The sequence below is a fragment of the Pelobates fuscus genome, chromosome 11 (genome assembly GCF_036172605.1).
Source record: "Pelobates fuscus isolate aPelFus1 chromosome 11, aPelFus1.pri, whole genome shotgun sequence".
Lineage (NCBI taxonomy): Eukaryota > Metazoa > Chordata > Amphibia > Anura > Pelobatidae > Pelobates > Pelobates fuscus.
In genome coordinates, this window is record NC_086327.1 from 132,309,167 (window position 1) to 132,332,718 (window position 23,552).

Genomic DNA, 23,552 nt, shown 5'->3' on the forward strand with positions numbered 1-23,552 from the left:
TTGAACATATAAGTTACAGTCCATCCTATTTAGTATGGGATCGGTAGCTAATAGAATACCAGAAAGGCAATGCCTTGTTTATAAAACAATAGTAAATACTCTTGCTTTATGTAATTCTGCTGTCACTTTGTCCACACAGCACCTATTCCTAACCCACTTATATTGTGTTCTAAATATAAACGTTTTTGTATATCTCGTTCTTTTTCTGTCCGAGAATACAAAACGGCAGTTACATTTAAATCTGCCTGGGCGGGCGTTACCATAGTAACGTCAATCAACAAAGTGCAATAATGTTATATGTGGGTCGAAATAAGTAACAAGATGTATAAGCTGTTGTAGTTTGATACACTGTGACCACCTGGCCATATGAAAGTTAAGTTATCTCAAACTTTAGATTTGTGAGAAATCTGACGTGACTAAATTGGTACCGGTAAACCGCTATAGAGGCGAATGTATTGAGACAGACCTCATCCATTGAGAAAGCCGCAGGAGCGGAGAAAGGCGTCTGGAGAGGTCTGACTCCCAACACTACAAGCCACCACTTGGATTAGAAAAGGACTTTTATTCGATCTATTTTTTTTTTTCTTTTATCAACACCACATATCTTAACTCGGGACGCCGAGCATCAGAATAAGGTCTGGACTTTTTTATGGCTTTCATTTGAATTATTCGAACAGGACATATTTTATGTATAAGTAATTACTTTCTTTTATATTTTGTCTGAATTTTACAATAAATTGTTTTATACTTTACTTTGAGTGTGTAAGTAAGGTCAGTTTTTGATCTACCACTAGAGAAGGGGTAATCTATTTATGTATTTGTATTGTATTTTGATAGGTAGTTAGGTATCCTATTTCGTTAACCTCTCTCACATTGATTTAATCAGCGCTCCACTTAATATATCTTTCCGATCAGGTAATCATCTGAAATCCTGAACCAAACAAATCGCTCAACGTTTATTTGATTTGTGATTCCAAATTCCAACTACCTGATTTTATTTACAGATCAAGTAAATACAGGTAAATATGATAAGATTTAAACACGATTCCATTGGTCCTTATAATACAGGTAAATATGATAAGATTTAAACACGATTCCATTGGTCCTTATAATACAGGTAAATATGATCAGATTTAAACACGATTCCATTGGTCCTTATAATACAGGTAAATATGCTAGGATTTAAACATGATCCCATTGGTCCTTATAATACAGGTAAATATAATGAAATTTAAACATGATCCCATTGGTCCTTATAATACGGGTAAATATGCTAGGATTTAAACATGATCCCATTGGTCCTTATAATACAGGTAAATATGCTAGGATTTAAACATGATCCCATTGGTCCTTATTATACAGGTAAATATGCTAGGATTTAAACATGATCCCATTGGTCCTTATAATACGGGTAAATATGCTAGGATTTAAACATTATCCCATTGGCCCTTCTAATACAGGTAAATATGCTAGGATTTAAACATTATCCCATTGGTCCTTATAATACAGGTAAATATGCTAGGATTTAAACATGATCCCATTGGCCCTTCTAATACAGGTAAATATGCTAGGATTTAAACATTATCCCATTGGCCCTTCTAATACAGGTAAATATGCTAGGATTTAAACATTATCCCATTGGCCCTTCTAATACAGGTAAATATGCTAGGATTTAAACATTATCCCATTGGCCCTTCTAATACAGGTAAATATGCTAGGATTTAAACATGATCCCATTGGTCCTTATAATACAGGTAAATATGATAATATTTAAACATGATCCCATTGGCCCTTCTAATACAGGTAAATATGCTAGGATTTAAACATTATCCCATTGGCCCTTCTAATACAGGTAAATATGCTAGGATTTAAACATGATCCCATTGGTCCTTATAATACAGGTAAATATGCTAGGATTTAAACATGATCCCATTGGCCCTTCTAATACAGGTAAATATGCTAGGATTTAAACATTATCCCATTGGCCCTTCTAATACAGGTAAATATGCTAGGATTTAAACATTATCCCATTGGCCCTTCTAATACAGGTAAATATGCTAGGATTTAAACATTATCCCATTGGCCCTTCTAATACAGGTAAATATGCTAGGATTTAAACATTATCCCATTGGCCCTTCTAATACAGGTAAATATGCTAGGATTTAAACATTATCCCATTGGCCCTTCTAATACAGGTAAATATGCTAGGATTTAAACATGATCCCATTGGTCCTTATAATACAGGTAAATATGCTAGGATTTAAACATGATCCCATTGGTCCTTATAATACAGGTAAATATAATGAAATTAGCAGCTTTCTAATTGCCTCTCTGGGATACAGTTTGTGCTGATGTCAAAGGAGATAAGATATTCTGCTGTAACTCAGAGAGCAATGGCGACTGATCGTTAAATCGCTGCATGTTCAGAGATAAAACTTGGATATCTTTTACAAGAAAGCAATTTCTCTTTTCTCCGGGAGAATATTGTTTTAAGGCTTAGGCTTTGTTGCTTGGCTAACTCTTGGTTCTGGTCACAGGGCAATGTTAAGCTCTAGATAATGCAGGTATAAGGACTGGGGATTTACTCTGAGCCACACAGGTCCCTGTACTAAAGCGCTGGAGCTTTGGCCATGAGCTTCGAGTAATAAGACCACAGCTGCTTTGAATGCTGACCTTGGAATATGTTGCTCCATTTAGGACCTCGCCATTCCTCATCCAGATAATGGTCGCTGCCGGCTTTGCATTGTCTGCATGACACGTCAGATTTAGTGGATCCCCTGCTCGGAGGCTAATTATAGGGCCACCAATAATTACAGGATCATCTGGCGGAACTGCGAAAACAAACACAGAGCAAAAGAGATGGCGTTACTACATGGAAATTCACATTAACCTTTATCTAAGATTTGTTTCAACACAAACATTCTCTGAATATCACAACGGGCAAGAACACGGAATTCTGGTGTTAGTCATAGTGTCTCTCTATTAACACTCAGTGCCTCTCTATTTACACCCAGTGTCTCTCTATTAACACTCAGCACTTCTCTATTCACCCAGTGCCTCTCTATTCATACCCAGTGCCTCTCTATTCACACCCAGTGTCTCTCTATTTACACCCAGTGCCTCTCTATTCACACCCAGTGTCTCTCTATTTACACCCAGTGTCTCTCTATTCACACCCAGTGTCTCTCTCTATTTACACCCAGTGTCTCTCTATTAACACTCAGCACTTCTCTATTCACCCAGTGCCTCTCTATTCACACCCAGTGCCTCTCTATTCACACCCAGTGTCTCTCTATTCACACCCAGTGTCTCTCTATTCATACCCAGTGCCTCTCTATTCACACCCAGTGTCTCTCTATTAACACTCAGTGCCTCTCTATTTACACCCAGTGCCTCTCTACTTACACCCAGTGCCTCTCTACTTACACCCAGTGTCTCTCTATTCACACCCAGTGTCTCTCTCTATTCACACCCAGTGTCTCTCTATTAACACTCAGCACTTCTCTATTCACCCAGTGTCTCTCTATTCACACCCAGTGTCTCTCTATTCACACCCAGTGTCTCTCTCTATTCACACCCAGTGTCTCTCTATTCACACTCAGTGCCTCTCTACTTACACCCAGTGTCTCTCTATTCACACCCAGTGTCTCTCTATTCACACTCAGTGCCTCTCTATTCACACTCAGTGCCTCTCTACTTACACCCAGTGTCTCTCTATTCACACCCAGTGTCTCTCTATTCACACCCAGTGTCTCTCTATTCACACCCAGTGTCTCTTTTTTAACACTCAGTGCCTCTCTATTCACACTCAGTGCCTCTCTATTCCCACTCAGTGCCTCTCTACTTACACCCAGTGTCTCTCTATTCACACCCAGTGTCTCTCTATTCACACTCAGTGCCTCTCTATTCACACTCAGTGCCTCTCTACTTACACCCAGTGTCTCTCTATTCACACCCAGTGTCTCTCTATTCACACTCAGTGTCTCTCTATTTACACCCAATGCCCCTCTATTCACACCCAGTGTCTCTCTATTCACACTCAGTGCCTCTCTATTTACACCCAGTGCCCCTCTATTCACACCCAGTTTCTCTCTATTCACACCCAGTGTCTCTCTCTATTCACACCCAGTGTCTCTCTATTCACACCCAGTGCCTCTCTATTCACACTCAGTGCCTCTCTATTTACACCAAGCGCTTCTCTATTCACACCCAGTGTCTCTCTATTCACACCCAGTGTCTCTCTATTCACACCCAGTGTCTCTCTATTCACACTCAGTGCCTCTCTATTTACACCCAGTGCCTCTCTACTTACACCCAGTGCCTCTCTACTTACACCCAGTGTCTCTCTATTCACACCCAGTGTCTCTCTCTATTCACACCCAGTGTCTCTCTATTAACACTCAGCACTTCTCTATTCACCCAGTGTCTCTCTATTCACACCCAGTGTCTCTCTATTCACACCCAGTGTCTCTCTCTATTCACACCCAGTGTCTCTCTATTCACACTCAGTGCCTCTCTACTTACACCCAGTGTCTCTCTATTCACACCCAGTGTCTCTCTATTCACACTCAGTGCCTCTCTATTCACACTCAGTGCCTCTCTACTTACACCCAGTGTCTCTCTATTCACACCCAGTGTCTCTCTATTCACACCCAGTGTCTCTCTATTCACACCCAGTGTCTCTTTTTTAACACTCAGTGCCTCTCTATTCACACTCAGTGCCTCTCTATTCCCACTCAGTGCCTCTCTACTTACACCCAGTGTCTCTCTATTCACACCCAGTGTCTCTCTATTCACACTCAGTGCCTCTCTATTCACACTCAGTGCCTCTCTACTTACACCCAGTGTCTCTCTATTCACACCCAGTGTCTCTCTATTCACACTCAGTGTCTCTCTATTTACACCCAGTGCCCCTCTATTCACACCCAGTGTCTCTCTATTCACACTCAGTGCCTCTCTATTTACACCCAGTGCCCCTCTATTCACACCCAGTTTCTCTCTATTCACACCCAGTGTCTCTCTCTATTCACACCCAGTGTCTCTCTATTCACACCCAGTGCCTCTCTATTCACACTCAGTGCCTCTCTATTTACACCAAGCGCTTCTCTATTCACACCCAGTGTCTCTCTATTCACACCCAGTGTCTCTCTATTCACACCCAGTGTCTCTCTATTCACACCCAGTGTCTCTCTATTCACACCCAGTGCCTCTCTATTCACACCCAGTGTCTCTCTATTAACACTCAGTGCCTCTCTATTAACACTCAGTGCCTCTCTACTTACACCCAGTGCCTCTCTATTCACACCCAGTGTCTCTCTATTTACACTCAGTGTCTCTCTATTCACACCCAGTGTCTCTCTATTCACACTCAGTGCCTCTCTATTCACACTCAGTGCCTCTCTACTTACACCCAGTGTCTCTCTATTCACACCCAGTGTCTCTCTATTCACACCCAGTGTCTCTCTATTCACACCCAGTGTCTCTTTTTTAACACTCAGTGCCTCTCTATTCACACTCAGTGCCTCTCTATTCCCACTCAGTGCCTCTCTACTTACACCCAGTGTCTCTCTATTCACACCCAGTGTCTCTCTATTCACACTCAGTGCCTCTCTATTCACACTCAGTGCCTCTCTACTTACACCCAGTGTCTCTCTATTCACACCCAGTGTCTCTCTATTCACACTCAGTGTCTCTCTATTTACACCCAGTGCCCCTCTATTCACACCCAGTGTCTCTCTATTCACACTCAGTGCCTCTCTATTTACACCCAGTGCCCCTCTATTCACACCCAGTTTCTCTCTATTCACACCCAGTGTCTCTCTCTATTCACACCCAGTGTCTCTCTATTCACACCCAGTGCCTCTCTATTCACACTCAGTGCCTCTCTATTCACACCCAGTGTCTCTCTATTCACACTCATTGCCTCTCTATTCACACTCAGTGCCTCTCTACTTACACCCAGTGTCTCTCTATTCACACCCAGTGTCTCTCTATTCACACCCAGTGTCTCTCTATTCACACCCAGTGTCTCTTTTTAACACTCAGTGCCTCTCTATTCACACTCAGTGCCTCTCTATTCCCACTCAGTGCCTCTCTACTTACACCCAGTGTCTCTCTATTCACACCCAGTGTCTCTCTATTCACACTCAGTGCCTCTCTATTCACACTCAGTGCCTCTCTACTTACACCCAGTGTCTCTCTATTCACACCCAGTGTCTCTCTATTCACACTCAGTGTCTCTCTATTTACACCCAGTGCCCCTCTATTCACACCCAGTGTCTCTCTATTCACACTCAGTGCCTCTCTATTTACACCCAGTGCCCCTCTATTCACACCCAGTTTCTCTCTATTCACACCCAGTGCCTCTCTATTCACACTCAGTGCCTCTCTATTCACACTCAGTGCCTCTCTATTTACACCAAGCGCTTCTCTATTCACACCCAGTGTCTCTCTATTCACACCCAGTGTCTCTCTATTCACACCCAGTGTCTCTCTATTCACACTCAGTGTCTCTCTATTTACACCCAGTGCCCCTCTATTCACACCCAGTGTCTCTCTATTCACACTCAGTGCCTCTCTATTTACACCCAGTGTCTCTCTCTATTCACACCCAGTGTCTCTCTATTCACACCCAGTGTCTCTCTATTCACACCCAGTGTCTCTCTATTAACACTCAGTGCCTCTCTATTCACACTCAGTGCCTGTCTATTAACACTCAGTGCCTCTCTACTTACACCCAGTGCCTCTCTATTCACACCCAGTGTCTCTCTATTTACACCCAGTGTCTCTCTATTCACACCCAGTGTCTCTCTATTAACACTCAGTGCCTCTCTATTAACACTCAGTGTCTCTCTATTCACACCCAGTGTCTCTCTATTAACACTCAGTGCCTCCCTACTTACACCCAGTGCCTCTCTATTCACACCCAGTGTCTCTCTACTTACACCCAGTGTCTCTCTATTCACACTCAGTGCCTCTCTACTTACACCCAGTGTCTCTCTATTCACACCCAGTGTCTCTCTATTCACACCCAGTGTCTCTCTATTCACACCCAGTGCCTCTCTCTATTCACACCCAGTGTCTCTCTATTCACACTCAGTGCCTCTCTATTCACACCCAGTGCCTCTCTCTATTCACACTCAGTGTCTCTCTATTCACACTCAGTGCCTCTCTATTCACACCCAGTGTCTCTCTATTCACACCCAGTGTCTCTCTATTCACACCCAGTGCCTCGCTATTCACACCCAGTGTCTCTCTATTCACACCCAGTGTCTCTCTCTATTCACACCCAGTGCCTGTCTATTCACACCCAGTGCCCCTCTATTCACACCCAGTGTCTCTCTATTCACACCCAGTATCTCTCTCTATTCACACCCAGTGTCTCTCTATTTACACCCAGTGCCTCTCTCTATTCACACCCAGTGTCTCTCTATTCACACCCAGAGCCTCTCTCTATTCACACTCAGTGTCTGTCTATTCACACTCAGCGCCTGTCTATTCACACTCAGTGCCTGTCTATTCACACTCAGTGTCTCTCTATTCACACTCAGTGTCTCTCTATTCACACTCAGTGCCTGTCTATTCAAACCCAGTGCCTGTCTATTCACACTCAGCGTCTCTCTATTCACACCCAGTGTATCTCTATTCACACCCAGTGTCTCTCTATTCACACCCAGTGTCTCTCTCTATTCACACCCAGTGTCTCTCTATTCACACCCAGTATCTCTCTCTATTCACACCCAGTGCCTCTCTATTCACACCCAGTTTCTCTCTCTATTCACACTCAGTGCCTGTCTATTCACACTCAGTGTCTCTCTATTCACACTCAGTGTCTCTCTATTCACACTCAGTGTCTGTCTATTCACACTCAGTGCCTGTCTATTCAAACCCAGTGCCTGTCTATTCACACTCAGTGCCTCTCTATTCACACCCAGTGTATCTCTATTCACACCCAGTGTCTCTCTATTCACACCCAGTGTCTCTCTCTATTCACACCCAGTGTCTCTCTATTCACACCCAGTATCTCTCTCTATTCACACCCAGTGCCTCTCTATTCACACCCAGTTTCTCTCTCTATTCACACCCAGTGTCTGTATATTCACACTCAGTGCCTGTCTATTCACACTCAGTGTCTCTCTATTCACACTCAGTGTCTGTCTATTCACACTCAGTGCCTGTCTATTCACACCCAGTGCCTGTCTCTTCACACTCAGTGTCTCTCTATTCACACTCGGTGTCTGTCTATTCACACTTAGTGCCTGTCTATTCACACCCAGTGCCTGTCTATTCACACCCAGTGCCTGTCTAGTCACACTCAGTGTATCTCTATTCACACTCAGTGTCTGTCTATTCACACCCAGTGCCTGTCTATTCACACCCAGTGCCTGTCTATTCACACCCAGTGCCTGTCTATTCACACCCAGTGTCTGTCTATTCACACTCAGTGTCTGTCTATTCACACTCAGTGCCTGTCTATTCACACTCAGTGTCTGTCTATTCACACTCAGTGCCTGTCTATTCACACTCAGTGTCTCTCTATTCACACTCAGTGCCTGTCTATTCACACCCAGTGCCTGTCTATTCACACTCAGTGCCTGTCTATTCACACCCAGTGTCTGTCTATTCACACCCAGTGCCTGTCTATTCACAATCAGTGCCTGTCTATTCACACTCAGTGCCTGTCTATTCACACTCAGTGCCTGTCTATTCACACCCAGTGCCTGTCTATTCACACCCAGTGTCTGTCTATTCACACTCAGTGTCTGTCTATTCACACTCAGTGCCTGTCTATTCACACCCAGTGCCTGTCTATTCACACCCAGTGCCTGTCTATTCACACTCAGTGTCTCTCTATTCACACCCAGTGTCTCTCTATTCACACTCAGTGTCTGTCTATTCACACTCAGTGCCTGTCTATTCACACCCAGTGCCTGTCTATTCACACTCAGTGTCTCTCTATTCACACCCAGTGTCTCTCTATTCACACTCAGTGTCTGTCTATTCACACTCAGTGCCTGTCTATTCACACTCAGTGCCTGTCTATTCACACCCAGTGCCTGTCTATTCACACCCAGTGCCTGTCTATTCACACCCAGTGCCTGTCTATTCACACCCAGTGCCTGTCTATTCACACTCAGTGTCTCTCTATTCACACTCAGTGTCTGTCTATTCACACCAAGTGCCTGTCTATTCACACCCAGTGCCTGTCTATTCAAGCCCTGTGTATGTCTTTTCACACTCAGTGCCTGTCTATTCACACTCAGTGCCTGTCTATTCACACTCCGTGCCTGTCTATTCACACTCAGTGTCTGTCTATTCACACTCCGTGCCTGTCTATTCAAGCCCAGTGCCTGTCTATTCACACCCAGTGCTGTCTATTCACACTCAGTGTCTCTCTATTCACACTCAGTGTCTGTCTATTCACACTCAGTGCCTGTCTATTCAAGCCCAGTGCCTGTCTATTCACACTCAGTGTCTGTCTATTCACACTCAGTGCCTGTCTATTCACACTCAGTGTCTCTCTATTCACACTCAGTGCCTGTCTATTCACACCCAGTGCCTGTCTATTCACACTCAGTGCCTGTCTATTCACACCCAGTGTCTGTCTATTCACACCCAGTGCCTGTCTATTCACAATCAGTGCCTGTCTATTCACACTCAGTGCCTGTCTATTCACACTCAGTGCCTGTCTATTCACACCCAGTGTCTGTCTATTCACACTCAGTGTCTGTCTATTCACACTCAGTGCCTGTCTATTCACACTCAGTGCCTGTCTATTCACACTCCGTGCCTGTCTATTCACACTCAGTGTCTGTCTATTCACACTCCGTGCCTGTCTATTCAAGCCCAGTGCCTGTCTATTCACACCCAGTGCCTGTCTATTCACACTCAGTGTCTCTCTATTCACACTCAGTGTCTGTCTATTCACACTCAGTGCCTGTCTATTCAAGCCCAGTGCCTGTCTATTCACACTCAGTGCCTGTCTATTCACACTCAGTGCCTGTCTATTCACACTCCGTGCCTGTCTATTCACACTCAGTGTCTGTCTATTCACACTCCGTGCCTGTCTATTCAAGCCCAGTGCCTGTCTATTCACACCCAGTGCCTGTCTATTCACACTCAGTGTCTCTCTATTCACACTCAGTGTCTGTCTATTCACACTCAGTGCCTGTCTATTCACACTCAGTGCCTGTCTATTCACACTCAGTGCCTGTCTATTCACACTCCGTGCCTGTCTATTCACACTCAGTGTCTGTCTATTCACACTCCGTGCCTGTCTATTCACACTCCGTGCCTGTCTACTGGCTGAATTGAACATTTGTTGATACTTGTCTAAAAATGTAAATGGTCAAAAAGAATAGAACAACAAAGCAGGCCATTTCTTTTGTAAAATAACTGGCTCAGACATCAACGTGTGTAATCTTAACCACTCAGCATTAATTACACTCTTTGTCGCGGTAGAATGTTTTTAGTGGGAGGTTATGTTGACAGAACTATTTTGGTGCATATCTCCAAAGTAGAGCAGTCGCCATGAAAATCCCGTTCCAGCTAATGGTTTCGCTTTCAGCAGTCTGTTGCAGAATGACTTTATAAAGAAATTATTTTGATACATAATTCCCGATATGTAGCCTTTTTCTCTAGGAGTTGTTAATTTATTTAACCTGCCACAGGAGTTTTATTCCCATCTTATAGAACGCATATCTTGCCCAGCGCCCAGTGAACAAGGGGACGCACTGCCAGCCCAGGCATGGACTCAAGATAAACACACTCGGTAAAGACTACATGAGGCCAACTAGGATTTGGGGGTAATTGTCCAGATATATAATAGAATTTCACTGCGTCTAAACACAAAACCATTTTTTTGTTCTTCAAAAATTCAGAGAAGATTGGCATAAAGGATGAAAAAATAAACACAGCCTCAATTCACTCCACCTCAGGAGACACATCTACACTTACAGCGATTCATAATGTGTAGCTATTGTCCTAATCTTGTTCTGTAAATGCAGATAAGAAAATGAATATGAATTTAATCTCAGCGACATACATTCAGTGCCCAATGCTTTTACAGCCAGATGAAGTGCTGTCTGCTGTGAAGAGACAGGAGAGCATGTCGAACCTTTCTTTAAATCCCATCTTCACCACTCGCTGAGCCTACTTACTCTACTGGGGCCCTCAACGAAGAAATGTTTTACCAGACTTCGAGCTGGTGCTAATTATGATCGAGGAACTGAGTAATGAGCAATGCTGTGTCCTGTCTCTAGTAATCAAATATTACACAAGGAAAATGTAATAATACATTTAATTTGATAACAATTTGAGAATTAGTGAGAATTAAAGAAATCATTGCTTTTCAAAGTATAAAGACCAATAAACTACGTTTCTGTTACAGTTACACATGAAGCAAATAGGAGAGAAATTTAATTAACAGAACTACCGTATATTAAAATTTAGCTGCAGCAGAAATACGGGGAGAATCGATGTGTTTATCACCTGATATATTTTTTACAACAGTTCAAAACAATATTCCAGACATATTTTTATTGTTTCCATCTAAGTCAACTATTTCTGAGTTACGGTAACTGTAATTAGCACTTGGCAATATGTGTTCCTGAGGAGAGGTGGCCTGATACTGATTGTAAGCTCTTGGGCCAAGATCCCACGATTTAATGTGCCAATTTGCATCTAATTGTTAAACTAAGACCTAAATTTAATACTTTTTGGATACACTTTCCAAATTATTTAATTTTTTTGGATAAAGTATTTGAATGGTTGAATATGTTGAAATAATATTGTGATATTTTTTTTTTATATTTTTTCGTGTATGACATGTTTTTTGATACTTTAATATTTTGAAAAAAAAATATTTTAACAGTTTATCCCAAAATATTAAAATCAAGGCCCAAGTTGAATTATGCTATCACTTGCTGTTTCTGGCATTAGAGGCTAATTTATTCCATAAAAGGAAATGATAAAACATTATAACAAAAACAGTGATGTCAGCAGCCAATCAGCAGAAGACAGGATTTACTCAGTTGATTAGCCTATTGTAGCTCTGTGTGAAGCGTGGACAATAAACGTTGCTTAACCCCTTAAGGACACATGACATGTGTGACATGTCATGATTCCCTTTTATTCCAGAGGTTTGGTCCTTAAGGGATTAAACAACCTGATGATAGAGACTGTCCAAGGTTCTCACAGCCTTGATAAGATAACATGTTGGTTGGATCTAAAATCCATCAGGAAAAGAGAGCATGCCAAACATGGTCACCCATTTTCCTCTTACCCAAGGATGTCTTTAGAGTGTCCTTGGGACCTCACAGAAAGTCTGTTGAAACATTTGTTTTCAAAGACAATTGTGCATGCGCAAGTGCTGATATACATGTATCCTGTGCACATATTGCTGGTGAGATAGCTCACTGGGCTAGTGCATCATCAGTAGAATCTGTTCAACCCTTGGTTTGCAGGTTTGAATCCTGACTCAGTGCTTCATCCTTCCGAGGTAGATAAGAGTACCATTAAATTGGGTACTAGTAACAACCCCTGGATGTTGGGCTAAGGTAACATCCCCAGGATGTACCTGAAAACCAGAGTAATTACTTTATTATTATTATTATTATATTGCATTTGCTAGCTGTCAGTTTGTGCATCAATATCAATGAGCGCGCTCCGCAGGCCGCCACGCCGCCTTCTGTTAGTCACACCCACCGGCAACCTGCGTTAAGTAGTGCTAAAAGTGTGAGGTCAGCTATAATCAGTTTATAACTATATAATAGTGTACAGGAAAAATCAGATAAAGAAAGGGCCCCCAAGTTACACATAAATTGTGTTCCTGTGACAACATCTAATCTCTTTTCCTGAATTTCAAGGATGAAAAGTGGATTAAATCATAAAATCACGTCTTGACATAAGAACAAAACGTATCTCATTGAAATGTTAAATAATGACTTTCTAAACTCTACATTAACGGGTTTTGTTCTGAGTAATGCAAAGCGTTATATTGCTAATTTAATGTACCTGAAAAAGCATTGTATGTGCCCCTTGACATCTCAAGCGTTAAAGAAAAGACCCGTAACTTCATTTTAATACCTATTAAGAGATTACCGGGAACACAGATTGGATCGGACGGCTCTCCTGCTAAAAGAAATTTGTCGCAAACAACAGATGACTCGGAGCATTGTGCCTTTTCTATCTCAACTGATTAATATGGTTATAACAGTCTCTTGTTATCTTGAAATGTTAAGCTGTCTGTGAGATGGAAATATTAAAACAAAGTGATAAATTTTGCGAATACAATGTGTGTGGTTTTTTTTTCATTTCTGTTTTATTTGACACCATGAAATGGGGAAATAAAAATGTAATAATTTTGTCTTTTCTTTGAACTAGAAGCATAATTAATATATTAGACAACCGCTGCAGTCAGACCAGACTCTTGATACAGATCACCAGTTTATATGATAAATATTATAGAAATATAACTTATTAAAATATTACCTGCAACTCACACATTTTACATACAGGCTAATGCAATGAATCATTTTATTGAGGGGTGCTTGATAATAAAATATCTCTCTTTCTAACAGGTAATCCACTGTACTGATCACCTGCATTTTCAAATGTTGCTGAATCAGTCAGAACTATAAAAGAATTCTGCATAAAAAGGAATTCTTGGGCAAAATGATGAATGTCATCTTAAAACCTCCCAACATTTCCTAAAGCAATGAACATGCCCCAGCAATCCAACAGCATTGTGACCTACACAAGCTCCCGTACTCTCTGGGAAAATGAAGGGGGGAGAGATTTTTTTTAGTTTAGTAAGAACTGTGTTTCTCTGCAGTGTGATAAAGAATATAAAATGCTTTGTATATGGTTTTTGCAATGAGAAAGAAAGATGCTTCTAGGGGTAAAGGGCAAGATTGAACTGGAGCATTTGTGGGCAAAGTAGTGCAATCACCATAGCAACTAACAGAATGTTTCTGCCACTTGCAACAAATGAGCACTTTGAATAATTAATTGATCCAATATTATCAATGTTTTTTTTTTTTTTTAAATGGCATCGTCATTACGGAAGCCAATGGAAAGTTACTGCTGATTGCTATTGTAGAAAAATAAAAAAAAGTTTATTAAAAGCTTTTATAAGCGAACAAGCAGCCGTTATATGGCTGGAGGAAAAAATGGTATTTCAATCAATACTCTCCTCCAAAGAGAAGGTTCCGGAGCATTTCTCTTCCATTAGGTTGTGAGGATCGCTGTAGAAGGAGCAACACGATAGATTTTTTAATGCAAAGTTTAACATTTTTCAGATAAGTACTTATTTGGGGCTTTCAAAGTACAATAGATTTATCATGTTTGTGCTCATGCAAAGAAAGCATTTTAACATTTAGTTTTCTCAATCTGTTTCACCTTAAAAAAAGGAAATTACAGTAGAAGACTTATGCGCCTTTTATTTGGATAGCATTACTCCCATCAATCAAAGGGCATTGGGGGTTACATGTAAGGAGTAATTGTGGGGTATGTGCTAACGGTGGAGGGATCGCCATGGAAACCAATGAAACCCTCTTGCTGATTAACCCAAATTTAGAATTTTCAACCATGTTGATCTGTAACGATAACCTCATATTGTGCGGAGAACCTGACACTGGAGATTTCTGTCGAGATCTTCCCGGGAAAAGCAATAATTACCCCATCGTTGCCCTTCTAACAGAATGTGAGCTTGACTTCCTCAGTTCCTCTACCTGACATGTTTATTTGACTCGGGTGACATATTCATTTTTTTCCCCTTACATTGTGACTCCGCTAACTGCCTGCAATAGAAACAGAAGCATTCCACTGACACTTTTAATAGATACAATAAAACCATAGCATTGCGTTGTGATGTGAAATGATGTTTCTAATATTGCTTCCATATGGCCTGCAGATCACGGGAAGATGGGCCTGATTAGCAAGAATCGCAGAGGAAGCGGTAAAGCTAGAACAAGGCGTAAAGGGGACGAGGTACTAGAATTCTGTAATGCAATAAATAACTAATATTTTAAATTGAAAACCACATGAAGCGAGCCTCGATATTCTGGGCTGAATGTAACAATGGATAAAACTTTCACTGGTAATGAGAGGAACTGAACGCCAATATAGGACATATGGAAATTAGGAGCAAATCATTCCTCCTAATTTTTTAAATATATATTTACTTGTTTACCTAAGATATTGCAGCGACTGAACGTATTCCATCCTTTTTTTTTTTTTACAGATGATAACCCGAGTATTATTTACATAATCACTCTTTAAATTTCACCTCACTTGAAAAAAATAACAGGTTTATTTCTTAATTATTATTCTGTTTTCTATGTAAAGAAACAATATAAGTATAATAACCACTGCAGCATGCTAAAGTGGTTAGGGTATTTGGAGTGTTCCTTTAAGACGAAGTAAATACCTACAAGAAATCTGTTTACTGATTTTATTTACACACATCGAATGATTATAATGGCAAAACATTAATTCTTAGTGATAGGATATATTACCTGTATATAAATATACTTATGTATCATATAACCCATTTAAACTTCAGCTTCTCCTGAGCTACACTGGGAAAGCGGATGGGGTTTTTCAGCCATCAAATAACTTGCAGTGTTCTTGGCAGAGCCATACTAGGAGCCCAGTGGGCCTGGTGCTGAGAATTATTATGGGCCTAATTATCGAATTGTATCGACAGAAAACACTAAAACAATTATGCCTCCCAAGCGTCATGTATCTGGCGGAGGTGGTGCTGGAGGGAAAGACAGGCTATAGCTTTAAGAAAACACCTACCCTATGCTAATCTCTCGCTTTCATCTTTCAAGTAAATTCATATCACTTAACAGCAGTGTCCAGTGAAGCAGGATTTCGGTGGCTGGGCTAAAAGGGTGGGCCACTGACGCGAATCACGTAACCAAAACCGCCCAAAAGGGCAATAATGTCCCCAAAAATCTGCCTAAGGAACTAGGTCAGCCTGGCGTGAATGCACATTAGGCTGCCTGCCAATCATGCAGGATGACCAACCAAGGACATACTATGCAGACAGCACCCTGAGCTTGGCATTAATGCGTCTACTAATTCGCTCGCTCCATGCTTTCTAAGGACTGTCCCGCAGCACTCACTTGTCCTCTCCTCTCCTAATCTTCTAACTAGCAGGTGGAAGCTCCTGGTGCACAGTGTTGGACAGAGAAAAGGTGTATGTAGTGTTGTAGAAAGACAACACAGAGTTAGAGAGACGGAAGCAGCAAGATTATTCGCGTCATGCGCAAAGTCAGCTTTACATTAATTGAATTGTCAGCCAATCAACACCTGTTTTGTTTCCCTACATCCACATGTGAAGAATAGTAAATAAAATAAACATATATATATTTTTAGCAATGTTCCTATTCCATGGGCATGGGCTGCAGCTCCATCGGCCCCTATGTTAACTCAGCCCTGGTACTCAGCATAAAATATTCCTAATATTGATTTATAAAGCATAAAGAAGAACAAATCATGTCTCGGAATACATTTTTGGGAATTTTTCTGGCTTGTTAAAACCCCCGATGGAAAAAACAAAAAGAGCGATATGTTTGAAAATATCAAGGAGTATTTTGGAGCAACTTTTCAAATACAATCCGAGGCATTTAATAAAAAAGAATGTCAAAATGCGTAGCTGGGTAGAGCGGATAATATTTTGTGATTCAGAGAAATCCCATAGATAATTCTGAAATATCAAAACATAAAAATAATGAGAAGTCCGCCAAACGCAGCACAGGAGCTGTGGAAATACCACAGCATCAATAAAGGAAATTGTTTTATATTATAAACATGGTGAATTACACCTTTAAATCTATGGAGTCAGCTAGTTACTCTGCTATTATTAAGGTTATACATAAACCTAATAACGCTTACATTCTCCCCGAGGATTATAATTTGCATTCACGTATTAAAATACCCTGATCATCTGTTTTTTTGAGAATTATGTGTTAAACGTCCTGGCCTTGCGCTTACAGGGAGAACGTTGATCGAACTGGGCTGCGCATATTGTAAAATAACAGATACGCCTGCAGACACGTTTCTCTTCCATTAAAGAGCGCAACGCAAACATAGCAAGGCACCAAAGTAAATCCTGCATCGCACTCGTTATGTTAACTCCACCTGGCTACAAACTAATTCTAACAATGTGGAAGAAACAAATGATCTATTGGTTACATGACAAAGATTACTGCTCTCTGATTTGTAAGATTAACTGGTTCGGATAGTGACAGGGTGTTATAGGGTGTTGTTGTTTGGTGTATGTTATATAATATTTGCCGTGTTGTCTAGATATGTTGCAATCTGGAAGCTGATAACCTTTAATGAACGATTTGAGAAAGGCTGAACTTAATGGACGCATGTCTCTTGTCAATCTATGTAACTAGAATTCTTTTATTTAGTAAATCTTTATTTTTACGTACATTGATAAATCACGGTTATCAAACAGTGTACAGAATAATATCCCCCAATATAACACACATAACATATACTCCACTTCTTTATATGGATACTCGTACAACAACTTGTAGAACTCAGTGTCAGTATCTGGATCAAAAGAGAATGAAATGTGTTCACTGAACTGATTGCTAATTTAACACAAATTAAATTACACTAATAATAGTAGTCATGTTTGAGATCCAGGATATGCATGTTATTTTATTAGGAGTGCAATCCAGGGAATGAGCAGGATGGACATTAGTCAGGCCTACAGTGAGAACTAAGAATGGGTAGTCTCACCCACGTCAGCCATGCCAGTAGGCTGCATAACATGATAAGGCGATTCTGTTAGGAAGGTTGTCTTAAGTGGTATCCTGATTCCTTGTGGATAATGTGTTGTCCCCTCTCAGTTGCTGACCGAAATATGTCAAGTTATGCCCCCCTATCACTTATAATCAGCTAAAATCACGGTTAAATGCAGGAGCTTTTATGACTTGTGTCTGCTCAGCAGTCAGGCCACGCACCCCCAACTATAATTTAATGTTAAATAAAAGCCAGCCTTCCTATACTGTCCATCCATTGCATAAGAAACACCCAAGGGTTTAATATTCAGTGCTGTATCCTGCTTAGGAGAGAGATCTGTCATTTTTTTACAAGATGTCTTGACCCATTTAACTATCTCTACCACCTCTGCTGGAAGGCCATTCTGTGTATCTATAACTATTTGTAAAAAAAATAATAAAAATCAAATACTCTCTTGTTCTCTATCTATATTCAATATGCAGAATGCAGAGGACTCGCTCACTAAACACCAAATTTAAAGTTCTCTCAAAATTCAAGTTGTGTTCTTTTTGTCTAGGGGTAACTTGAGGCAAATCATTTATTTTCTCAATTCAATATAAATGCAGTGAATTACCCATGAAAGGCTGGATCTGAATAAGCCTAATTGCCCCAGGTGATTTTTTTTCCTCCAAATTTCCCTTAATTTGCAGCTCATTGAATAACCCCATTTGTTTTTGAAGCCATACATATTTATTGTAAACGTATTGATTTCGTATTGATTCCCATATCTTTAGAATTGCAGTAAATACTATGGTATATCCGGGAAAGCTTAGTAAATAGATGTGCTAATGAGATTTCTATGAACAGGACATCATTATACAATGTCTAAAATGACTTTTAAAATGTGAATTTAAAATAATTCTGCAAAGAGGTGTAATTATGCTGAATGTTTACGATAATATAATTAATGGATAGACATTTAATGCCATAAAGAGATTATAAATATGCCTCACTTTTGTAACTATTGAAACAAAACCTCTAATTAACTAATTAGCGCAAAATGATGACAATAAACATTCAAATAGATGGACCACTATCTAATTCCGATGCTCCTATTAAATCATAAAATATAATTAGATTGTCCGATCCGATGTCCAAGAAGGGATCTCCTGGTCAATGGCTGTCAGCGGGCGCCAAGCGGTAAGGCCCGTTTATGGTACTGCAGATTGAAATGGTAGCTGCGTGGCATTCGGGCGCAAGGAGCGGATTTAAATTTCCCATAAGTAAAACCCAGTCAGATTCATTGACTGCCGTGGATATGGTTTCGAAATTAAAGATCATTATGTGTCTGTGGCCAGGAAGGAGCAGGGCTTTCAGGTAAAGTGAGAAATGCAGGAACGAATTCTGACAGCGCTGAGCTCTAATACATAATTCATGTCATGGCAGAGGGAAGGGTTTACGTTTTGAGCTGACTGAGAGCTCCCCTGAAATTTGCAATCATGCACCGGGGTGGGGGGTGTCCTGCTCCCTGTGATTAATGCACAGATTAAAAACTAGGTGGGATTTAAAGGGGCGGAGGTGCGTTTACCCTGAAGGTCCCCAAAGGCAAAAATGAATAATGGATTCCAATATATCTGTGTGATAAATGTATTTTTTTGTTCCAGGATAAACTCACTGGCAGGAACCCGTGGGACCCACTTATATGGTCATTTCCCTCCCCACAGGTCGCCAAGGTAGGTTTTATTTATTGCATTTAAAATGCTGAAGGGAGGGGGAAGAGGTTATAGTTTCATATTATTAACTCCATGATTCACACAGCTGTCTGCTAGCTTTGTAAACTGGGAGATTATCTGCCATTAATCAATTAGCAGACATTTCCTGTCAGCACAGCCTCATTCTCCAGAGCTTTCAATGAGGAGAAGCAACTCCCATCGATCTCAGGCAGCATATCCCTGAGGATATGAACTGGACTGATTCGCTAAACTGGTAACTTACGAGAAAAGGAAGAACATTTTTAAAATTGTGGTTATTTTGGACCCTTGATAAATCCCCACAACCCCCAGTTTACCGAATTAACCCCTGGTTTGTTTGATATGGAGTCCTTATGGTGGGAGTGATACTGCAAGACTTGAAATTACACCCAATATTTGTTTACATAGGTGATGAAAACCTGTTAACCCTTTACGGGCCAGATAATACTGCCTTGTAATAATCCTCATAAATATTGTTTATTAATATTAGTGAATGCCTTCCTATATTGATCAGAGGACTGTAAGGAGTTCTGAGACAGACAGACCCTCACTCACCCCAGCAGGGGTACATTACACACATTATCCCTGATTAGGTTTGAACCCATGGTTCACCTGCAGTAATTGCTCTGCCCCTAGAGGGTGTTGTTCCTGACGGCAATGCAGTCTGTAAAACCCACAAGAGAATCATTGAGACCACAGCACTAAGTGATATCGCTATATGTCGATTCACAGCAAATAAATAGTTAATATTAATAATAGCCAGACACCTCTAGAATTGAGAGCAACACACCCATCAGGGCCTCACAGGGGCCTACTAATTAGATAATAAGCTGGTGTAGCCAAAAAGCTCTCAAAGATTGAGTGACGAGTGTGTTAAACAGTTCTGAGTCTCTCTGTCAACTCTCTCTCTCTCTCTCTCTCTCTTTACATGATAGGGATATTTACTATATGGATAATTTAAAGGGGATTTCAAATTTAAGGCCAGAGTAGTTGAACTGACTACATAGCTTATTTATCCAACTTTTCCAGCTCAATTATTTTTACTGTTTGTATGTGTGTATGTGTGTATGTGAGTGTGTGTGCGTGTGTGTTCATTAACCCCAGAGATAGCTGACATGCCACCATTAACTGAGTGCCACCACAGTGGGCTATTTATTAATTTAATCCTTTATTAGAATATCCTTTAATCAGATATTTTACACCATGCTCCTTGGCTGCTGCTATCTCAAAGTCCAGCTGAGTGTCTCTGAAGGGCGATTTTATTTTGAGAAGAAGCCGCAGTTTGCATCTAGCTGTGATGATAGCTGGTAATTACAGACTGCGCGGCTGAAATATGTGCCCTGACGTCCGCAGGATACTCCGTGACTTTGCAGCTGTGGAGTTAAAGATTTTATTTTGTAATCCCGCTGGTTAGAGACACAGGGCTTGGAGTGTATGAATCCGAATCCTCGGTTATTCCGTGTAAAGGGGAAATGTTTACATACTTGGCACAGGTTGCAGACTGACACACTTTGCTTGCTCTTCAAGGCGGCAAGACAAACATTGTCAATCTTTTTTCATTTTATATACTGCATTTAACAGTGCAAACAGAATACGAGCCAGTGCCAGTGAGGACCGGAGCCCTCGAGAGCCGTACATTTTATTAGTAAAAACTATAAGGAGCAGAAATGATAAAACACAAATGGTAAAATGTTACCACTGTGCATGACGCTGGGCCCTGCTAGATGGACATTATGTATATTTTAAAAGGGTGTTCTCCCTTCCTTATATTGTACCCAACTAATACAATGAAAACACTATTGCTACATATAACAAATAGTTAAATAATCTCAGACAGACATGGCAGCACGCGTTCTGTAAAGGGACTGTACGCTTATATCCCATGTCAAACAGGGAACGGACGAAACGTTGGCATATTCAGATTGTGTCTGTATTTGCTATAAGCTGGTCATTATCTGAGTTCCTCTATACCAGGTGTATGCAACCTACGGCACTAGTGCCATGCACGGCACTCAAGGCTGCTAGAGCCAAACAGGATCTGGCCTATCAGGAGTCCCAGTGAAACTTCAGATATCTGCTAATACGAAAAGGTGGTGAGGGACAATCCTCAATTTATGAATTGCAGCACGTAGAGGTAGTGACCTCAGATCACTTCCTCCCAGCACTTGTGAATGGGAATCCACACTGGAGTCCTGTCCTTGACCTGTACCTGGCCAGCCTGGTACTCACTGGAACCCAAGGGAAGCCACCCACACTGCTAAATATACACAGAAATGTAGAATAACCCTCCCCTCATACAAATAATACGAACAGCCCACAGTCTCTTACATGCAATACCCCAAACAGCCCCACACATACACAAGGTGACAAATCCATCCACACACACAATTCCACAAGCAGTCCCCATACACAGCCCACATCATTGGTTCACAATACCACAATCTACTCATGAACATATACAATATAATAGCTCATATATGCACAAATACAACGATACAAAGCCACTGCAGTATAAATAACACAAGCAGAATATGGCAACATGTACACCGCAATTTAATAAAATAGAACCGGCACACTACAGGACATCACACTCCTATTTCGGCACATTGCTGCTGAAAGGTTGCCTACCCATGCTCTATACTTTTGCCATGGACACTATGGTCATCGTGGAGCCAAACACTATTGTTTTTCAATGTCGCCTGCATCTAGGGCCCTCACAAATTACCAGGGAGCCATGAGGACACAATCTCAGGCCCCTCCAGTAAGAGGGACATGAAGGAGACAGCCATCTTTTTTACTATTGTCAACTGATTTATTCTGCAGCTAGTGTCTCTGTGCTCTGGAGACCTCTCTATAGCGAGTCTGTTCCAGTAAGGACGTGCTCTGCAAGGCTTCGAATACTTTACTCTGACAGAGGTTAGAACTTTAGCAATTTCTATTTTCCTCCTTTACATCCGACATGTACTATTCCCCACGGTATCACAAACCTACATCGCTCATCCTAAATTGACGAAGAAAGTCGCTGTTTTTTTAGTTTGCATGTCACCGTCACCTCATTCTTCTCCTGCCTTACAAATCGTACACCTATTTCCACTCCTCTGCATTTATTAGCGCTGGCCGCCATTACTCATTTTGCCCGCCTGCTGCTCCGAGATACACATCTATCTTTCACTTACTTCCTTTGTCTCTGATTTGCTGAGATCACAAATTCTTGCTATTTATTTATGATACATTGCTATCTCCCCGTTCTGACGCCAGTGAGAAAATACACCGCTATCTTTCATTCGCTATTTTTGTCATTAAAAAGGTTTTTCTGTCAACTACAAAAGGCTGCAATTTTCTCGCTATCTGACCTACTAAAAAAGGAACCTTTTCGTCACTGGAGCCCAGGTTTATGGGCTGCTTCAGGTAGTGCAAGAAAGTCTGTATTTATCAGTAAGGCGTAGGGACTATTCCGAGGCGGTCAGGAAACAGCCCTCCACCTCCGTAACATAAATAGATATCAGAATCAAATCACATCCAGCCTCCTAAGCATTATCACACTCTGTTATCAAGGAAAAGATGTGTCAATGTGAGTGTAAAACTAAAACAGGGACATTTGGCTGTTTCTCTATAACTTGCTTCACAGAGGAAGCATTCAGTCAAGTGTAGGACTGTTTCCATAAAGATTAGTTATTTAATGTAAACTATTCATTTTATGTGTGCCTGGTGGGTCACTGTCAGTGCATTTTGGGTTAGCCTGTGTCACTGTCAGTGTATGGTGGGTCAGTCGATGTCGCTGTCAGTGTATGGTGGGTCAGACTATGTCACTGTCAGTGTATAGTGGGTCAGACTATGTCGCTGTCAGTGTATGGTGGGTCAGTCTGTGTCACTGTCAGTGTATGGTGGGTCAGTCGATGTCGCTGTCAGTGTTTGGTGGGTTAGCCTGTGTCACTGTCTGTGTATGGTGGGTCAGTCTATGTCACTGTCAGTGCATGCTGGGTTAACCTGTGTCACTGTCAGTGTATAGTGGGTCAGACTATGTCACTGTCAGTGTATAGTGGGTCAGACTAT

The 23,552-nt window shown here is 41.2% G+C and overlaps 1 protein-coding gene across 2 annotated transcripts in view; it reads right to left on the minus strand.

The window, feature by feature from the left end:
• Nucleotides 1-23,552, minus strand: part of KIRREL3 (kirre like nephrin family adhesion molecule 3) — a 692,535-nt gene that overhangs the window by 131,514 nt on the left and 537,469 nt on the right. For both annotated transcript variants that reach the window (XM_063437213.1, XM_063437212.1), the window contains exon 5: nt 2,674-2,831. In XM_063437213.1, the coding sequence (XP_063293283.1) occupies nt 2,674-2,831 (158 nt within the window). The remainder of the gene's footprint in view (nt 1-2,673; nt 2,832-23,552) is intronic.